This window comes from Dermochelys coriacea, chromosome 5 (genome assembly GCF_009764565.3).
Source record: "Dermochelys coriacea isolate rDerCor1 chromosome 5, rDerCor1.pri.v4, whole genome shotgun sequence".
Lineage (NCBI taxonomy): Eukaryota > Metazoa > Chordata > Testudines > Dermochelyidae > Dermochelys > Dermochelys coriacea.
In genome coordinates this window covers 117290746-117304422 of record NC_050072.1, presented here as the reverse complement: position 1 = coordinate 117304422, position 13677 = coordinate 117290746, and the positions used below count along the sequence as shown (strand labels likewise).

General features: G+C 35.8%; 1 protein-coding gene across 3 annotated transcripts in view; it reads left to right on the top strand.

Moving 5' to 3' along the window:
• LOC119855374 (RNA exonuclease 1 homolog) overlaps positions 1 to 13677 on the top strand; it is a 31709-nt gene that overhangs the window by 15908 nt on the left and 2124 nt on the right. The window contains exons 7-16 of one of the 3 annotated variants that reach the window (XM_043515111.1): positions 629 to 743; positions 992 to 1054; positions 1610 to 1759; positions 2457 to 2570; positions 4193 to 4266; positions 5047 to 5157; positions 5688 to 5803; positions 6894 to 7032; positions 8210 to 8330; positions 11963 to 12533. In XM_043515111.1, the coding sequence (XP_043371046.1) occupies positions 629 to 743; positions 992 to 1054; positions 1610 to 1759; positions 2457 to 2570; positions 4193 to 4266; positions 5047 to 5157; positions 5688 to 5803; positions 6894 to 7032; positions 8210 to 8330; positions 11963 to 12099 (1140 nt within the window). In that variant the 3' untranslated portion in view covers positions 12100 to 12533. Of the gene's footprint in view, positions 1 to 628; positions 744 to 991; positions 1055 to 1609; positions 1760 to 2456; positions 2571 to 4192; positions 4267 to 5046; positions 5158 to 5687; positions 5804 to 6893; positions 7033 to 8209; positions 8331 to 11962; positions 12534 to 13677 lie in introns of those variants that run through there. The other 2 variants (XM_043515112.1, XM_038401164.2) reach the window with 2 other exon arrangements.

Sequence of the window (13677 nt, the reverse complement as noted above, 5' to 3'; positions counted from 1 at the left end):
GTGTCATAGTACTAAACTGCCTTGAAATGGAACATGCAGAATCTACCAGGCAATAATAAAATATACATAATATTAAAGTAAATAAAAATAAAATAAGACAAGACAGATCAGACTTTACTGCTTAGGGCTTCAAAAAAGGGGAGTGGAAATAATATCCACTCTCCAACGGAAACCTTGACTATTATTTTTTCCTTCTATGCAAGAAAATCTTTTTTATTAAAGACTTTTTAATGTTACACTAACTGTGTTTCACTTAGTTGTATAATGGTGCTCTTTATATTCTTCAGTTTCATCTATTTGCAAGATAAGGTTTCAGTAATCCCTATCTATAAATTTATATTTAGGATTTGATGTAAAGTATCACTCTTATTTTCACTTAGAGGTGTGTTCACTTTCAAGGGCCTGACTTAACTTTCTAGTTCCTGAAATGGAGTTTTTGCTATTGCTTCCAAATATTTATACAACTTATTATTGTATATGATTGATGTAGCACTTAAGTGTCTAGGACACTACAGCTTGAAATTGTCAGTTCGGAGTGCAAAACCTTCTTAGATTCTGACTAACAAAGCTCTGCAAAATTTACAATAAGCTATATGCCCTTAAATTTTTCTTACTCTTTTAAATGTAGGCATTGGTAGAAGAAAAAGCAATTTATGATCGTTGTGGCAGTAAAAATATGTATCTGAACATAGCTGTGAACACTCTTAAAAAGCTGAGGGATCAAGGTAGTCTCTCTCCAAATGGTAAGAAATTATGTAGGGGAGCGGGGAGGGAGAAAGGAGTGATGTCTGACAAAGATAAATATCATTCTATTTTGCCTCATTACTGATGATTTTATTTAAATTATTTTCGTGTAAACATGCTTCTAAAAAGTTACCAATGATATACAATGTTTTAATTCTTAAAAAATACTTTCACTGTAACTGACACAGAAATCTGAAGTTTAGAAGATGCATTTAAAAATCTTTTCAAAGTGTTTTTCTATTTTTAGGGCAGTCTTGTGGCAGCAGATGTACTAATGCAACTGGATCTAGAAAACTGGAAGAGAAGAATGGTAAAACAATCTGATAGTTCTTATCTAAAATATGTACCTTCCCTCATTTACATATAAACTAGGGCAACTTTTTTCAACATTTAAATAAACTTTCATTCAGAGTTTCCTGGTCCTTCTCCTATTGTTAGATTTATTTATTTATTTATTTTTTACGTATCCACCCCAAATGCCACCCATGACCAACATACTACCAACTTCTAAAACAGAATGAGGATGCTGTTTTTCAAATCACTGATGTTTCAAATTTTGTTTTTAAAGACAAGGAAAGAATTGAATTTCTATATGAAGTGAGAATACAAAACCATAATCTGAAAAAGCAATCTTTCGTTAGTGTTAAGTAGTAACTTGTTGGAAGTCATTTTAATATCTTGCTCTACGTAGGGTTTTGTTTTTTGTTAATTTTGGTTGCTGTTAGAGACATGATCAGGTAAACAAACTGTAAAATGATTGCGTATAGCTGAAGCAAAACCTTAAATGTGCATCTAAAATGTCCAAATCATGTTTGCTTTGAAATTCATTGTCTTACCTGCTCTAACCAGTTTTAAATGCTGTTAGATTTTACAGGAATTGTTCTCTATAGAATTCTAAAAGACTATGTTCTGACTGAGGAACAATTGCATGAGAATGGCTACCCACAACCAAATCCTGAAAAACCTGGCAGTGCTATATTAAGTAATGGAATTACAAAAACAGCTGTATCTGATGGTAAGTGAATGAAACCAGAATTTGTAAATGTTAATAACAGTTGATATGGAAAAAAATGATTTTTTTCATACAAAACTACTTCCTCTTAACTTACCAAAAAACAGTTATCTGGTATATATTGTATTGAAATTTGTGTACAAAGGTGTGAGGTAACTACTTGGACCCTGATAGTTGCAGTTACAAAATTCTTTAGGTTTTACTCTCAAATAATTCCATTAATTTTAGTAGAACTATTCCCAAGTGAAATTCTTGCCCAGAATTGCATATTCTGTCCACGGTGCTGTATTAGTAAACCAGAAAGGTTCTAGAGTCTTGTACTTAAGTAGTTGGATTAATAAGATAGTTCAAGAACTGAATTTGTGAGGTTTTTAAAAAGGCTTTCTTGTTAAGAATAAACTTTTAATTCTTATAACTGATGGATATATCAGAATTATGCCACAGGAATTCATATTATTTTAGTGCTAAAATGTTTTTTTGTCATTAACTTGACCAGCCTTGAAAAACTTGTCATAAAAATGTATTTACTTATCTAGGCAAGTAGTTACTATGCCTATCACTTACCCTGATGATGATTGAAAAGGAAGAAAATCTTATATTGTTTCACTTGTCCAGAGTGAGGAAATCTTTTCTAATGGGCAAGTAGAATTATTTCAAGGCTGAATTTTAATTAGTCATTGAACTATCATACTTCTTTCAGCTTCCAAAAGAGTATGTTGTAGATGTGGAGAAATATACACTGTTACTGCTTCAGGAAAGCACATTCGTAAAGAAGAATGCAACTACCATTCTGGTAGAGTACTAAGACAAAAAGGTTAGTATAGTTGGTGTTCACTCTTGATGGAAGCCACAATCAAAAATCATTTAAAAGAACTTTTTAATTGCTAATGTTTCATATTATGATCTTGTTTACAACCTTGAAGTGTGCTTGGATTGGGATGCAGATAAAACTAGAAATATCTGCTGTGCACTGGGGATTGTGGATACAACACAACATACCAAATTTCTGTGTGAGAAGTCTGGCTTCTACTGACCTGGACATACCACCATGGAGTCAAGTACAGGTGCCTTAAAACATGTCTTTTGCTTCAGGAAAGTTTTGTTATAGGTGGAGCTGGTAGTGACCCCTTTATTTAAGTAGTTTTAATACTGTTTGCTTTAAAAGGTCTTTTTGATTTCTTTTGAGAAGCCGTAGTACCTTATTGTTTATAACCGCCATTTGAAATTCAGCTTTGAGAAAGCCCTGGAGTCAGGGTAGTGCCTTTTCTTTGCCTCATGAAATTTTTTTCAGGTTTGGCTGAGAAGCTTCTGAAAATCACCATTTCCTTTTAGAAAAGGAGTACTTGTGGCACCTTAGAGACTAACAAATTTATTTGAGCATAAGCTTTCGTGAGCTACAGCTCACTTCATCGGATGCATTTCCGATGAAGTGAGCTGTAGCTCACGAAAGCTTATGCTCAAATAAATTTGTTAGTCTCTAAGGTGCCACAAGTACTCCTTTTCTTTTTGTGAATACAGACTAACACGGCTGCTACTCTGAAACCTGTCATTTCCTTTTAGTCACTTCAGCTGTGGGACTCACCCTTCCCAGACCAGCATATTGCCCCAATGGTTCATCCTTTCCCCCATCAGAGGGCAGCACATGAAGAAAGAGCTCCTGTTTCTTCCTGATACAGAAGTGGGAAGGGCTGGGCCTGGCTCCCCTCAAGTCCCTTTCTGAGATACAGCAGGTGGCCCATTTCCATCGTATTCAGGTGCCAGCTAATATAAATAATCCTGTAGCTCAATTTGTGCTGCAATGCCCAAGGTTCAGGATTCAAAATCAACTAATGATGCATGATGGGGGGAGGGGAAGGGCTTGGTAGAGTTGCACAAAATATCATTTGTGTTTACATTTTTATTACCAAAAAAACCCCACAAGCAAATAAAAAAAATTAAAGAACATTATCTAGGTTGCAATATCAAGCATTCAAAAGTTAGGAAATGCCAGTATTTAGATCTTGTAATGCATACATTCAAGGGGACAGAATTAAGGCTTCACAAGCAACTTAAGTTTTTGCAGTGTCTGTCGTAAGTCCCTGTCTTTGCCACCTAGAAAAATGTTACGTAATGTAGGGGGTTTTGTATGTAATAAATATATCATTTAGAATCTAAACTAGAAATGACCATTTACTGAATCTTCTAGCTTCAGCCCAAGAATGACCCTGGGAAGTCTACATGAGTTGAAAAAAATGGGGCGAACTTCTGGCATGGTTAACTTCATTTACTAAAGAAATTTTACATTCACTCCAAGTAGAAAAAGAAACCAAAATTAAACTTTACTTTATTCTTTTATAGTGACCGATGGAAAAGTAAACTGCTTATTCCAACAAGTACTGATTTGTTTCAGCTGTTTGACTGACTGCTTTTTGAATTTTCCTTTCACTTCTATGGCAGTTCCTGGTGGCTTAGAAACACGGTATAGCTGTTGTGAAGGAGTAGTTGGGTCTCCTGGATGCCAGGTTGCAAAGGTAGGAACATGTTAGCATTGCTTCTCAAACTTTTTCACAAGGGGGGATCACATATTAAGAAAGTGTCTCAAGGACCCACTTCCCTTTCCACTCTGATAGCAGGGGATGTGTACTTCTGATCACAAAATAGCCCTGTGGCTATTTTCATGGCAATGTAATAGGAAAGTAATTGTATTGTTTCAGCTATTTCTAATATAATTAGGGTGGTTTTTCCAAAAAGAATCATGTCTAATTTTGCTTATTTTTATACACCCTTCTCCTCCATTAATTTCTTTCTTCAGGGAAAAAAAAGAGAGCCAGCACCTTGTGACCAGCCAGTTACCCATGGCCCACCAGTTGTCATAGATCAGTTTATGAACAGTTATCTTTACAGAAACTTAGGTTTCTATACTAAGATTTAGTAGATTGAGTGGAGAATGTTAAATAAAAGGCTCTCTTGTTTAACTTTAGTCTGTATCAAAGATAAATTACACTCTCAGTAATTTGAATAACACTTGGTCTACACTTAAAATTTAGGTTGACAGATTTACATTGCTCAGAGGTGTGAAAAATTCATCACTGAATGAAATAGCTATGCTAACCTAACCACCCAGTGTAGATGCAGCTAGGTTGATGGAAAAATTTCCCTTGATCTAGCTACGTTTGGATGGGGAGATAGTGGTCCTACACTGATGTGAAAAAAACCTTCCATCAGTAAAGATTATGTATAATATGGGGTTTTGCTGACATAGCAATAAGACACTTACTAATCACATTTTAATGCTAATGGAAACTTCACAGCTCCATGTACACGATGGCCGAAAGGAAAACCTGGAAGGCTTCGTGAAGACGTTTATCAAACTAACTCCAGCTGATGGAAATCATGGTGTGTTTGCACTCGACTGTGAGATGGTATGGTTTAACTTTAGGCTTCTTGAAATATTCAGCTCAAACCAAATATTTGTCAGCTACTTTTGAATGTTGCTTCATAAGAAATACTGTGTATAATTCTGTTCTAGGAATAAAAAGTGGTGGAATGGGTTTTCATTAAGATTTAGGCTGAACTGGGTGCATTCTATCTATGAAGAATACCACCAAATTGGAGGCTGTTTAGTATTACCTAAATAAAACTTATGACATCCAGAGACTGCTCATTCCTTAAGGAAAGATTGAGATGGAATCAATATAGAGAAACTTAACTGTTGTGGCAATCTGTGGTGGGTTTTTTTGTGTGTGTTTTTGGTTTTGGTTTTTGTTTTTTGTTTTTTTTTGGGAAGGGAAACAAAACTTAAGTGTGGCTGCAGGAAAGGGTAGGTATAACGATTATTTGGACCCCACTAGCTGTGTGGTTCCTTCATGTTACATACATTGTATAAAGAGCAAAAGGCACATAAGTGACACACTCTAAATTCTCATTTAACTTTTGTTTTGTTTTCTTTTAGTGTTACACAACACAAGGTCTGGAACTTACTAGAGTGACAGTGGTTGATTCCAACCTACAGGTTGCCTATGATACACTTGTTAAACCAGATAATGAAATCATAGACTATAATACTAGGTATGTGTATCTTTAAAAAAAAAAAAAAACTATAACATTTGAAGATGATAGTGCCTTAATTCACAAACTGTTGATTTTAATGGAAAAAAAACTCAGTTCTGAGAAAAGAAAAGGAGTACTTGTGGCACCTTAGAGACTGACAAATTTGTTAGTCTCTAAGGTGCCACAAGTACTCCTTTTCTTTTTGCGAATACAGACTAACACGGCTGCTACTCTGAAACAGTTCTGAGAAGTTCAGTATATATTTTCTACATTTACTTTTTTAAAGCTTTTTTCTACTTATTGTAGATGAACTTGGATACAAAACAATTGGCTATCTGCTTTAAGTTAAACAAAAACCTCTTTTCTACATTATGTAAATTTTTCCCTGTTTTTCCCCAAATGGATAGCTGGATTTTCGTGTGACTTTACTTAAAAATCTAGAGATGTTAATGTTTGTGATGCCTGTCTGAAGCATCACAACTTTTAAATAACGAACTTGAAAATATATTGGAGTAACATTTGCTGAAATGTGACTGCTATTAATGCAGATTCTGTGTATGTCCCATCTCCTTGCCTGCCAGTCAGGCAAGAGGCATCCATCCTGGATGCAAAAGTTTTTTTGGCTCCAGCCTCCTCAGGATCCTCATGCATTCCGTTCCAAAGTTTTGATTTCTTCCTTTGCGGAAGTAGCAGCAAATGTCTTAAGGCAAGGCAACCTTTTTAGAGGCTTTTGCTTTTTACCTGCTCTGATTCACTATCAAAGAGGAGAAGAAAGAAGCCCAGAAAATGCCCAGTCTGTGGTTCCTGCTTCAGTCTCTCTCAATAGCAGGACTTGTGTCCTTGTAGTACCCCAAATCCTCCTTCATTCCATGCTTATGTGGACAATCTGCAGCCAGCTGTCACGGTATTTTTTCTGAAAGCAGGGCCAAAGCCGGTAACCTCATTATCCTTCACCTTCGCTGGAGAAAAGAATAAAAATTGGTCTACTGGGTTCCAAAGCTGGCTAGAGTTAATTTGAATGCTACAAAAAGGAGTCCAGAGACTAGCTCTTTCTACTGTTCACTTGCTATATTTCTCACTTACTGAAGCTCTTTTAAATCTATCTTAGATTTTCTGGAGTGACAGAAGAGGACTTGAAGAACATTACATCATCTATTCGGGATGTGCAGGCAATATTGCTAAACTTGTTCAGTGCAGATACTATTTTAATTGGACACAGTTTAGAAAATGATTTATTTGCTCTTAAGGTAAAACATTTAAGCATTAGTTCTATGAAATTTCTACAAGATTTTTTTTAAACCTGTGCTGTCACTAACTTTAACTTCAAAGCAGCTGGTCTTCAGGAGAGTATCTTTAGAATAGAACTGAACTTATTGCAGGATATAATGGTGCCCAGTTAAAATAATGAAATAGGAAATGAAAGTTAAGATTTTGTCAGATTAATTTGTCAGCATTATACATGTTGTGTTTTTTATCATATATATGGCAGTGATATGAAAACTATTCATTTCATACTTAGATACAGAATAGAGAGAGACACAACACAAGCAAGAAAACTTCAGTGAAAATTTCATTTTCCTTTTTTTTTGTGCTTTTAACTATGCAGTTTCACATCACCCTTGCATTATATTTTCCTTTTTATTAAATGGGGGGAAAAATCTGCTACTATTTGCCTTTTTAGCATAAACTCTAATGAATTCGCCAACTGCTTATAATTGCCTTAAAACAGTCGGTGAACACTTAAATAAATGAGCATATATTTGTACTGAATCACTGCTGAAGCAAGCATAGATGAACACAAAACTGCTTGCTGCACATATTCAATATCCAGGTTTCTAACAGAATTTATTGGACTGACACTAGTTAATTTTAAACCTGTGAAAGGCACTAGTACTCAATGGAAGATTTCAGCCAAATGTAAAAAAGAAAAAAGCATTTGGCAATCCTAGTAGGGAGTCATTGCCATTGATTAATATTCAGAAGCTAAAATTATGAATTTTTTCATACTACGTATGAACTTATCGGTGCTTTTTCATACAGATTTCTGGCAAGAATAAAAAGTGGTAAAATATTAGCTTGTGGCCTAAAAATAGTTGATAGTTGCTGACTGTACATCAAATTAACAAATGTCTAGATCATGTAATATACATAACACTTTACAGAACATATAGAGACAGCTCCTGCCCTTAAGAATTTATAATGTAATAAGACCGGATAAAACATAGAACAGGAATAGTATGAAGAAATCAAGGATGAGAACAGTTTAAGGTTTTTAATGAAGGAAATGGATAAGAAGGGTGACAGAGGCAGTGCTTTATCCATGAGAATTTTTAAGAACAGTTTTATTTTATTAAAGGAAAAATGTAATTGGACTTGTGATCACGGATGTACTTAACATAGACCACTGCAATTTTTTTTTAACAGCTGATTCATAACACTGTTGTGGACACAGCAGTGGTGTTTCCTCATCGGCTAGGCTTGCCTCATAAAAGAGCACTTAGAAATCTAATGGCTGATTACCTCAGACGAATTATTCAAGATGATGGTAGGAGCTTATTTTAGTTTCTATATAAACCATTGGTGATTTGCATAATAAAAGGAAAAGTACCAAGCAACAATGTAATCTAATAGTATGGTTGTTGCCCTTTTAAAAACTTGCTAACTTTGTCTAGATGAAATTGCATCAGTATTTGCAGTGGTCATTGTAGTATATACATAAAATACTGCAAGTGTAGATGTGGAAGTACTTAAGGCAAAATTGTCACCATTTAACTTGCAACTATTATTTTTCTATGTGGGAATGACACTCTTAATTTCATAAATTAAGGTATAGAATCTTGTGTAAGATTGCATTTTACATTGGTTGCACTTTAACATTTCTTCAGTTTTGAGATTCTCTTCTCCATTTTCTCTCCCAGTGGAATTAACTTTCAAAGTGCAACTTGTGTACCTATGTTTCAACCATTTTCATTTATAGATTCATAGATACTAAGGTCAGAAGGGACCATTCTGATCATCTAGTCCGACCTCCTGCACAGCGCAGGTCACAGAATCTCACCCACCCACTCCTATGAAAAACCTCACCCTTGTCTGAGCTATTGAAGTCCTTAAATCATGGTTTAAAGACTTCAAGGAGCAGAGAAGCCTCCCTCAAGTCAACCATGCCCCATGCTACAGAGGAAGGCGAAAAACCTCCAGGGCCTCTCCAATCTGCCCTGGAGGAAAATTCTTTCCCGACCCCAAATATGGCCATCGGCTAAACCCTGAGCATATGGGCAAGATTCACCAGCCAGATACTACAGAAAATTCTTTCCTGGGTAACTCAGATCCCATCCATCTAATATCCCATCTCAGGGGATTAGTCCTATTTACCCTGAATATTTAAAGATCGATTACTTACCAAAATCCCATTCTCCCATCATACCATCTCCTCCATAAACTTATTGAGTAGAATCTTAAAACCAGATAGATCTTTTGCCCCCACTGCTTCCCTTGGAAGGCTATTCCAAAACTTCATTCCTCTGATGGTTAAAAACCTTCATCTGATTTCAAGTCTAAACTTCCTGGTGGCCAGTTTATATCCATTTGTTCTTGTGTCCACATTGGTGCTGAGCTGAAATAATTCCTCTCCCTCTCCTGTATTTATCCCTCTGATATCTTTATAGAGAGCAATCATATCTCCCCTCAACCTTCTTTTAGTTAGGCTGAACAAGCCAAGCTCCTTAAGTCTCCTTTCATAAGACAAGTTTTCCATTCCTCGGATCATCCTAGTAGCCCTTCTCTGTACCTGCTCCAGTTTGAATTCATCCTTTTTGAACATGGGAGACCAGAACTGCACACAGTATTCTAGGTGAGGTCTCACCAGTGCCTTGTATAATGGTACTAAAACCTCCTTATCCCTACTGGAAATGCCTCTCCTGATGCATCCCAAAACCGCATTAGCTTTTTTCACAGCCATATCACATTGGCAGCTCATAGTCATCCTATCATCAACCAATACTCCAAGGTCCTTCTCCTCTTCCGTTACTTCTAATTGATGCGTCCCCAACTTATAACTAAAATTCTTGTTATTATTTTGGAGGATTACTTTTAGTCCAATTATTAAATGCAATATTCAGTAATTTTTTTAGTATTTTCTCTCTCCTAGAGGGAAAAGTTCTAACAGTGACAAAACCAATGTATGTATCAAATGTATAGAAATATATGAGCAAGGAAATCATGCTATCTACAAGTAGCACTGAAAGGAGGGAAAACCAATTTGAGGGAGTGTAAAAAAAAAAAAAAAAAAGTCTGAGGGGCAAAATGTAAAACATAATGGGTTATGGCTGATAAATATTTTACATACATGTTTTAAATACAGATTCACATATGCTAGCTAGAGACCTGACACACAAGGTTTTTTGTTAGGATACAAAATACCATCCTTAAAATTTCATTGGATTTCAGTTTTAAAATCGTAAAAATGAATTGCTCACTTGGGCTTAAAAGAAAAATCAGTAAAACTACATATGTGTACATGTACAATTACTTCTATGAATAAAATGAGACGTGCTGTACATTATTAGTAATCTGTCTTGGCTGACAGTCAGTTCTCATTTTCAGAGTGCTTCTATTTGCTGCATGACTGAATGACACACAAAGGTGCTTGGGGAGGAAAAGGGGCAAAAAGGGTATTCCAAGGAAGAGCAGGCACAACCTTTAAGCTGCAACATTGTGTGGAATCTGGACTGTATTTCAAATGAGTAGAACCATTAGATGCAAGATTTTTGGTATCCTCTGGAGCCAATAGCCTGCCTACCTTAAAAATAAACCATGAAAGATCTCATTTATCTTAACCTACATTTTTTCCCAAAGTAATTGTTTGATTCTGAATCTATATTAATCTGCCATAGCAGTTGAGGGCAACGAAAATGGATGTCATTATGGCTACTAAATGTAAGGCTTACATTTTAGTTTTCCTTTTTTAAAATATAATTACACTCAAACATTTTTGGCTAAACAAATTGGGCCAAAAGTTTTGAACCTATACGAGTTTTGAACTCTTTTATCTGAATGCTTCTGCACTCAAACTCCAGGTCTACGAGGCTCCTAATTTGCAACTGTCTATGATCATATGGTCTATTGAAAGGAAGCCTTCAACTAATCATCTAAACATTTATTTTGTGTAAAGGTAAATATGCTCCAAAGATACTCTTGCTCTGTGATCTCGCATTCCTTGGCTTCTAAATTCCATACTGCACAAGTTTAAATTATTAAAATGTTAGGCATAGTTTCCTTGAAACTTAGAATTTCTGTAGTGCCTACAAAATGTGAATCAATACCTAATATTAACAGGCTTTTTAATAATAGCTAATCAAACAGAAAACTTCCGCACATAATTAACCAAAGTAATGGCACGATCTTGTTGCTTTTGCTTGACTCCTTCCTCACCTGAGTTCCTTCCTATTGTTATGCCCACTCTGTCATGCCCAGTGTTAGATTGTAAGCACTTCAGGGGCAGGGAACATGTCCGATATGAGGTGTCTAGCACGCTTTTGGATACTATAAAACAAGTGGTGGTGTCCAGAGCTCATATGGAAATGTTCAGTCATATCCTGAACTACTTTCTTCGTAGTCAACCATGATGGTCTTCCATTTAATAGTTTTAATCAGTCAAGTAGTTAAAAGTATTCTACTTTTGATCTCTCCTAAGCAAATATCTGACAGAAGATGAGTTGTCCCTTTTTGAACTTGTGTTTTGAATCTTTTATCTTGGCTACTGCCTTGTCTTAGAGCTTTCTAATTATAGAGGTACTGTAGCATCTTTACATTAAGGCTGGGTTCAGTTTTTCACTTAAAGCAGAGATTCAGAGAATGCAGAAGTGTCTTTTCCCCAAACTAGCAGGACGCAATCTATGGGTGATGTTTGAACTTGTGGGAATTTTCAACTTAATCTGTTAAGTTAGATTTAAATCAAACTTTTTAAAAATGGAAACGAAGTATTTTCTCCAGTGTTCGTTGCGGGGTGTGTGTGGTTTTTATTTATTTTGTGGGGCGAGGAACTCTTTTAGCAAACGGTTTCTCTCTCCCTCTCCATATAGCTAAACTCATTGCAAACCTTCCTAGAACATACATTTTAAAGAAACGTACGTCTATTAAGCTAAGTGGTGCTAATTAGCAAGGGTTCTTCACTTTCAGATCTCAGTCTCCAAGTTTTTAAGTGTATCAACATCCTGGATAAAGATAGTTCTGAGTGTATGAGAATTTCAGTAATAGTCAATAAATATGTAATTAAACTGATAACCAACAATGCAAACTTATACAAACAAAGGTAGAAAATGGTCAGAACTAAATTCATGAAGTTAAAGCCTCCTGTTTGCTCAAATATTGCTTTCTGATGGAAAAAGCTTGCCATATGATGACAACTTGAAGTGTTTTTGTGTAGGATACAAAAGGTCTTTGAAAGGCCTCCATATCATGTTATGACATTGGAATTTGTTTGGAGATGACACAATACTTTATGTTGTATTAAGTAATTACAGAGCAGCTACTTGGTTGTATTTTATTAACTTGTGCAAATTGTAGTTCTTCCAATGTATCTGAAAAGTACAAGATTCAGGAATCAATACCTCCCTATTGTTGGTCCCTGATTCCTTTTGAGGTAATGGAAATTTTGCTACTTCAGTGAGCTGAGCAGGTGCTATGCAAAACGAAACTAGCTCATGTTCTTAAATGGTATTCTCTTTTTGTTCGTACCCATATCACACTTCGCTATATATGTTATATGTAATTCTGTTTAAAGCTTGTTTCTAGCCTTTGAACCACCGCTATTTTATATGGTGGCTTATTTTAATAGCTTCTGTGCTAGTTTTCTGTTGCCTATAAATCTCATGAAACCAAACAGTTCTGTCTGCGTTGGACAACATCCCCCATCAACCACCTTACCTCATGCTACCAGATGGAAATACCCACCATTAGCTCAAAGACCAGGAAAAAGAATGGCTGCCTGCAGGTTCTGAAGGACAAATAGGAAACGAGTTCTGCAGGTTTAAATGCTTCAAGGAAGACTGGAAAAGGAATAGATTTTACAGCCTCCTAAACTTTTTGAAATCTTATTGCCAGCCACTGGAGCTTCATCTCTTTTTTTTTTTTTTTTCCCGTTGTTGAAAAATGTTAATAAAACAGGCATGAACAACTTTTTTTAAGACAATAGGAGCTGCAAATGTGTATCTGGAGGGGGAAAAAATCTTTTTACCCCAGACCATTCCTCTTAATTTGTATAGAACTTGTATTTTTAGATTTGTCTCTAGCTATTGTTGAAGTTCACTTTTCCCAGCTGGATATTCTATCAGGTGGTGTCACTCTTAAGGCCAGGTGTTGAACTTTTCATTTTGTGTGGGGCAGAGACAGATATGTCTAGTTTTACTATAAAAGCAGTGCATTACTATCCTATCTTCCTAGCTGGATGCTTTCATTTTAAAGTAGACTTGCAAAGATATAAATTAACTGAACTGTGCAATGAGTAGCTGAGACAGTCAAGATATAATAGATGCATGTGGATTGTTGAAGGCCAGACTTGATCATTTTTTCCAGTGTAGGGTACAGTCCAAACATGTTTCTGTTCTCCTAAAATCATGGATAAGTACAGCTGACAGAAGGTCAGGGAATGCTAACTTCAGTTTAGCTACTCCATATGAGGTAGTTTTACCATTTTTTAGGTTTAAATACTCATTTTTATTGATATTTCACTATCACTCCTGAAGAGTTCAGTACTCCTTACATGTTACTATGGAAGTGCTTTTGCAAATTCCTGTCATATCAGTCTAAATACTGAATTTCAGCTTCGTCACCGGTTTCCTACAAGATGTTCAGGTTTGGTCCCCATGTTTGATAGGATGTGTGTGAACAACACA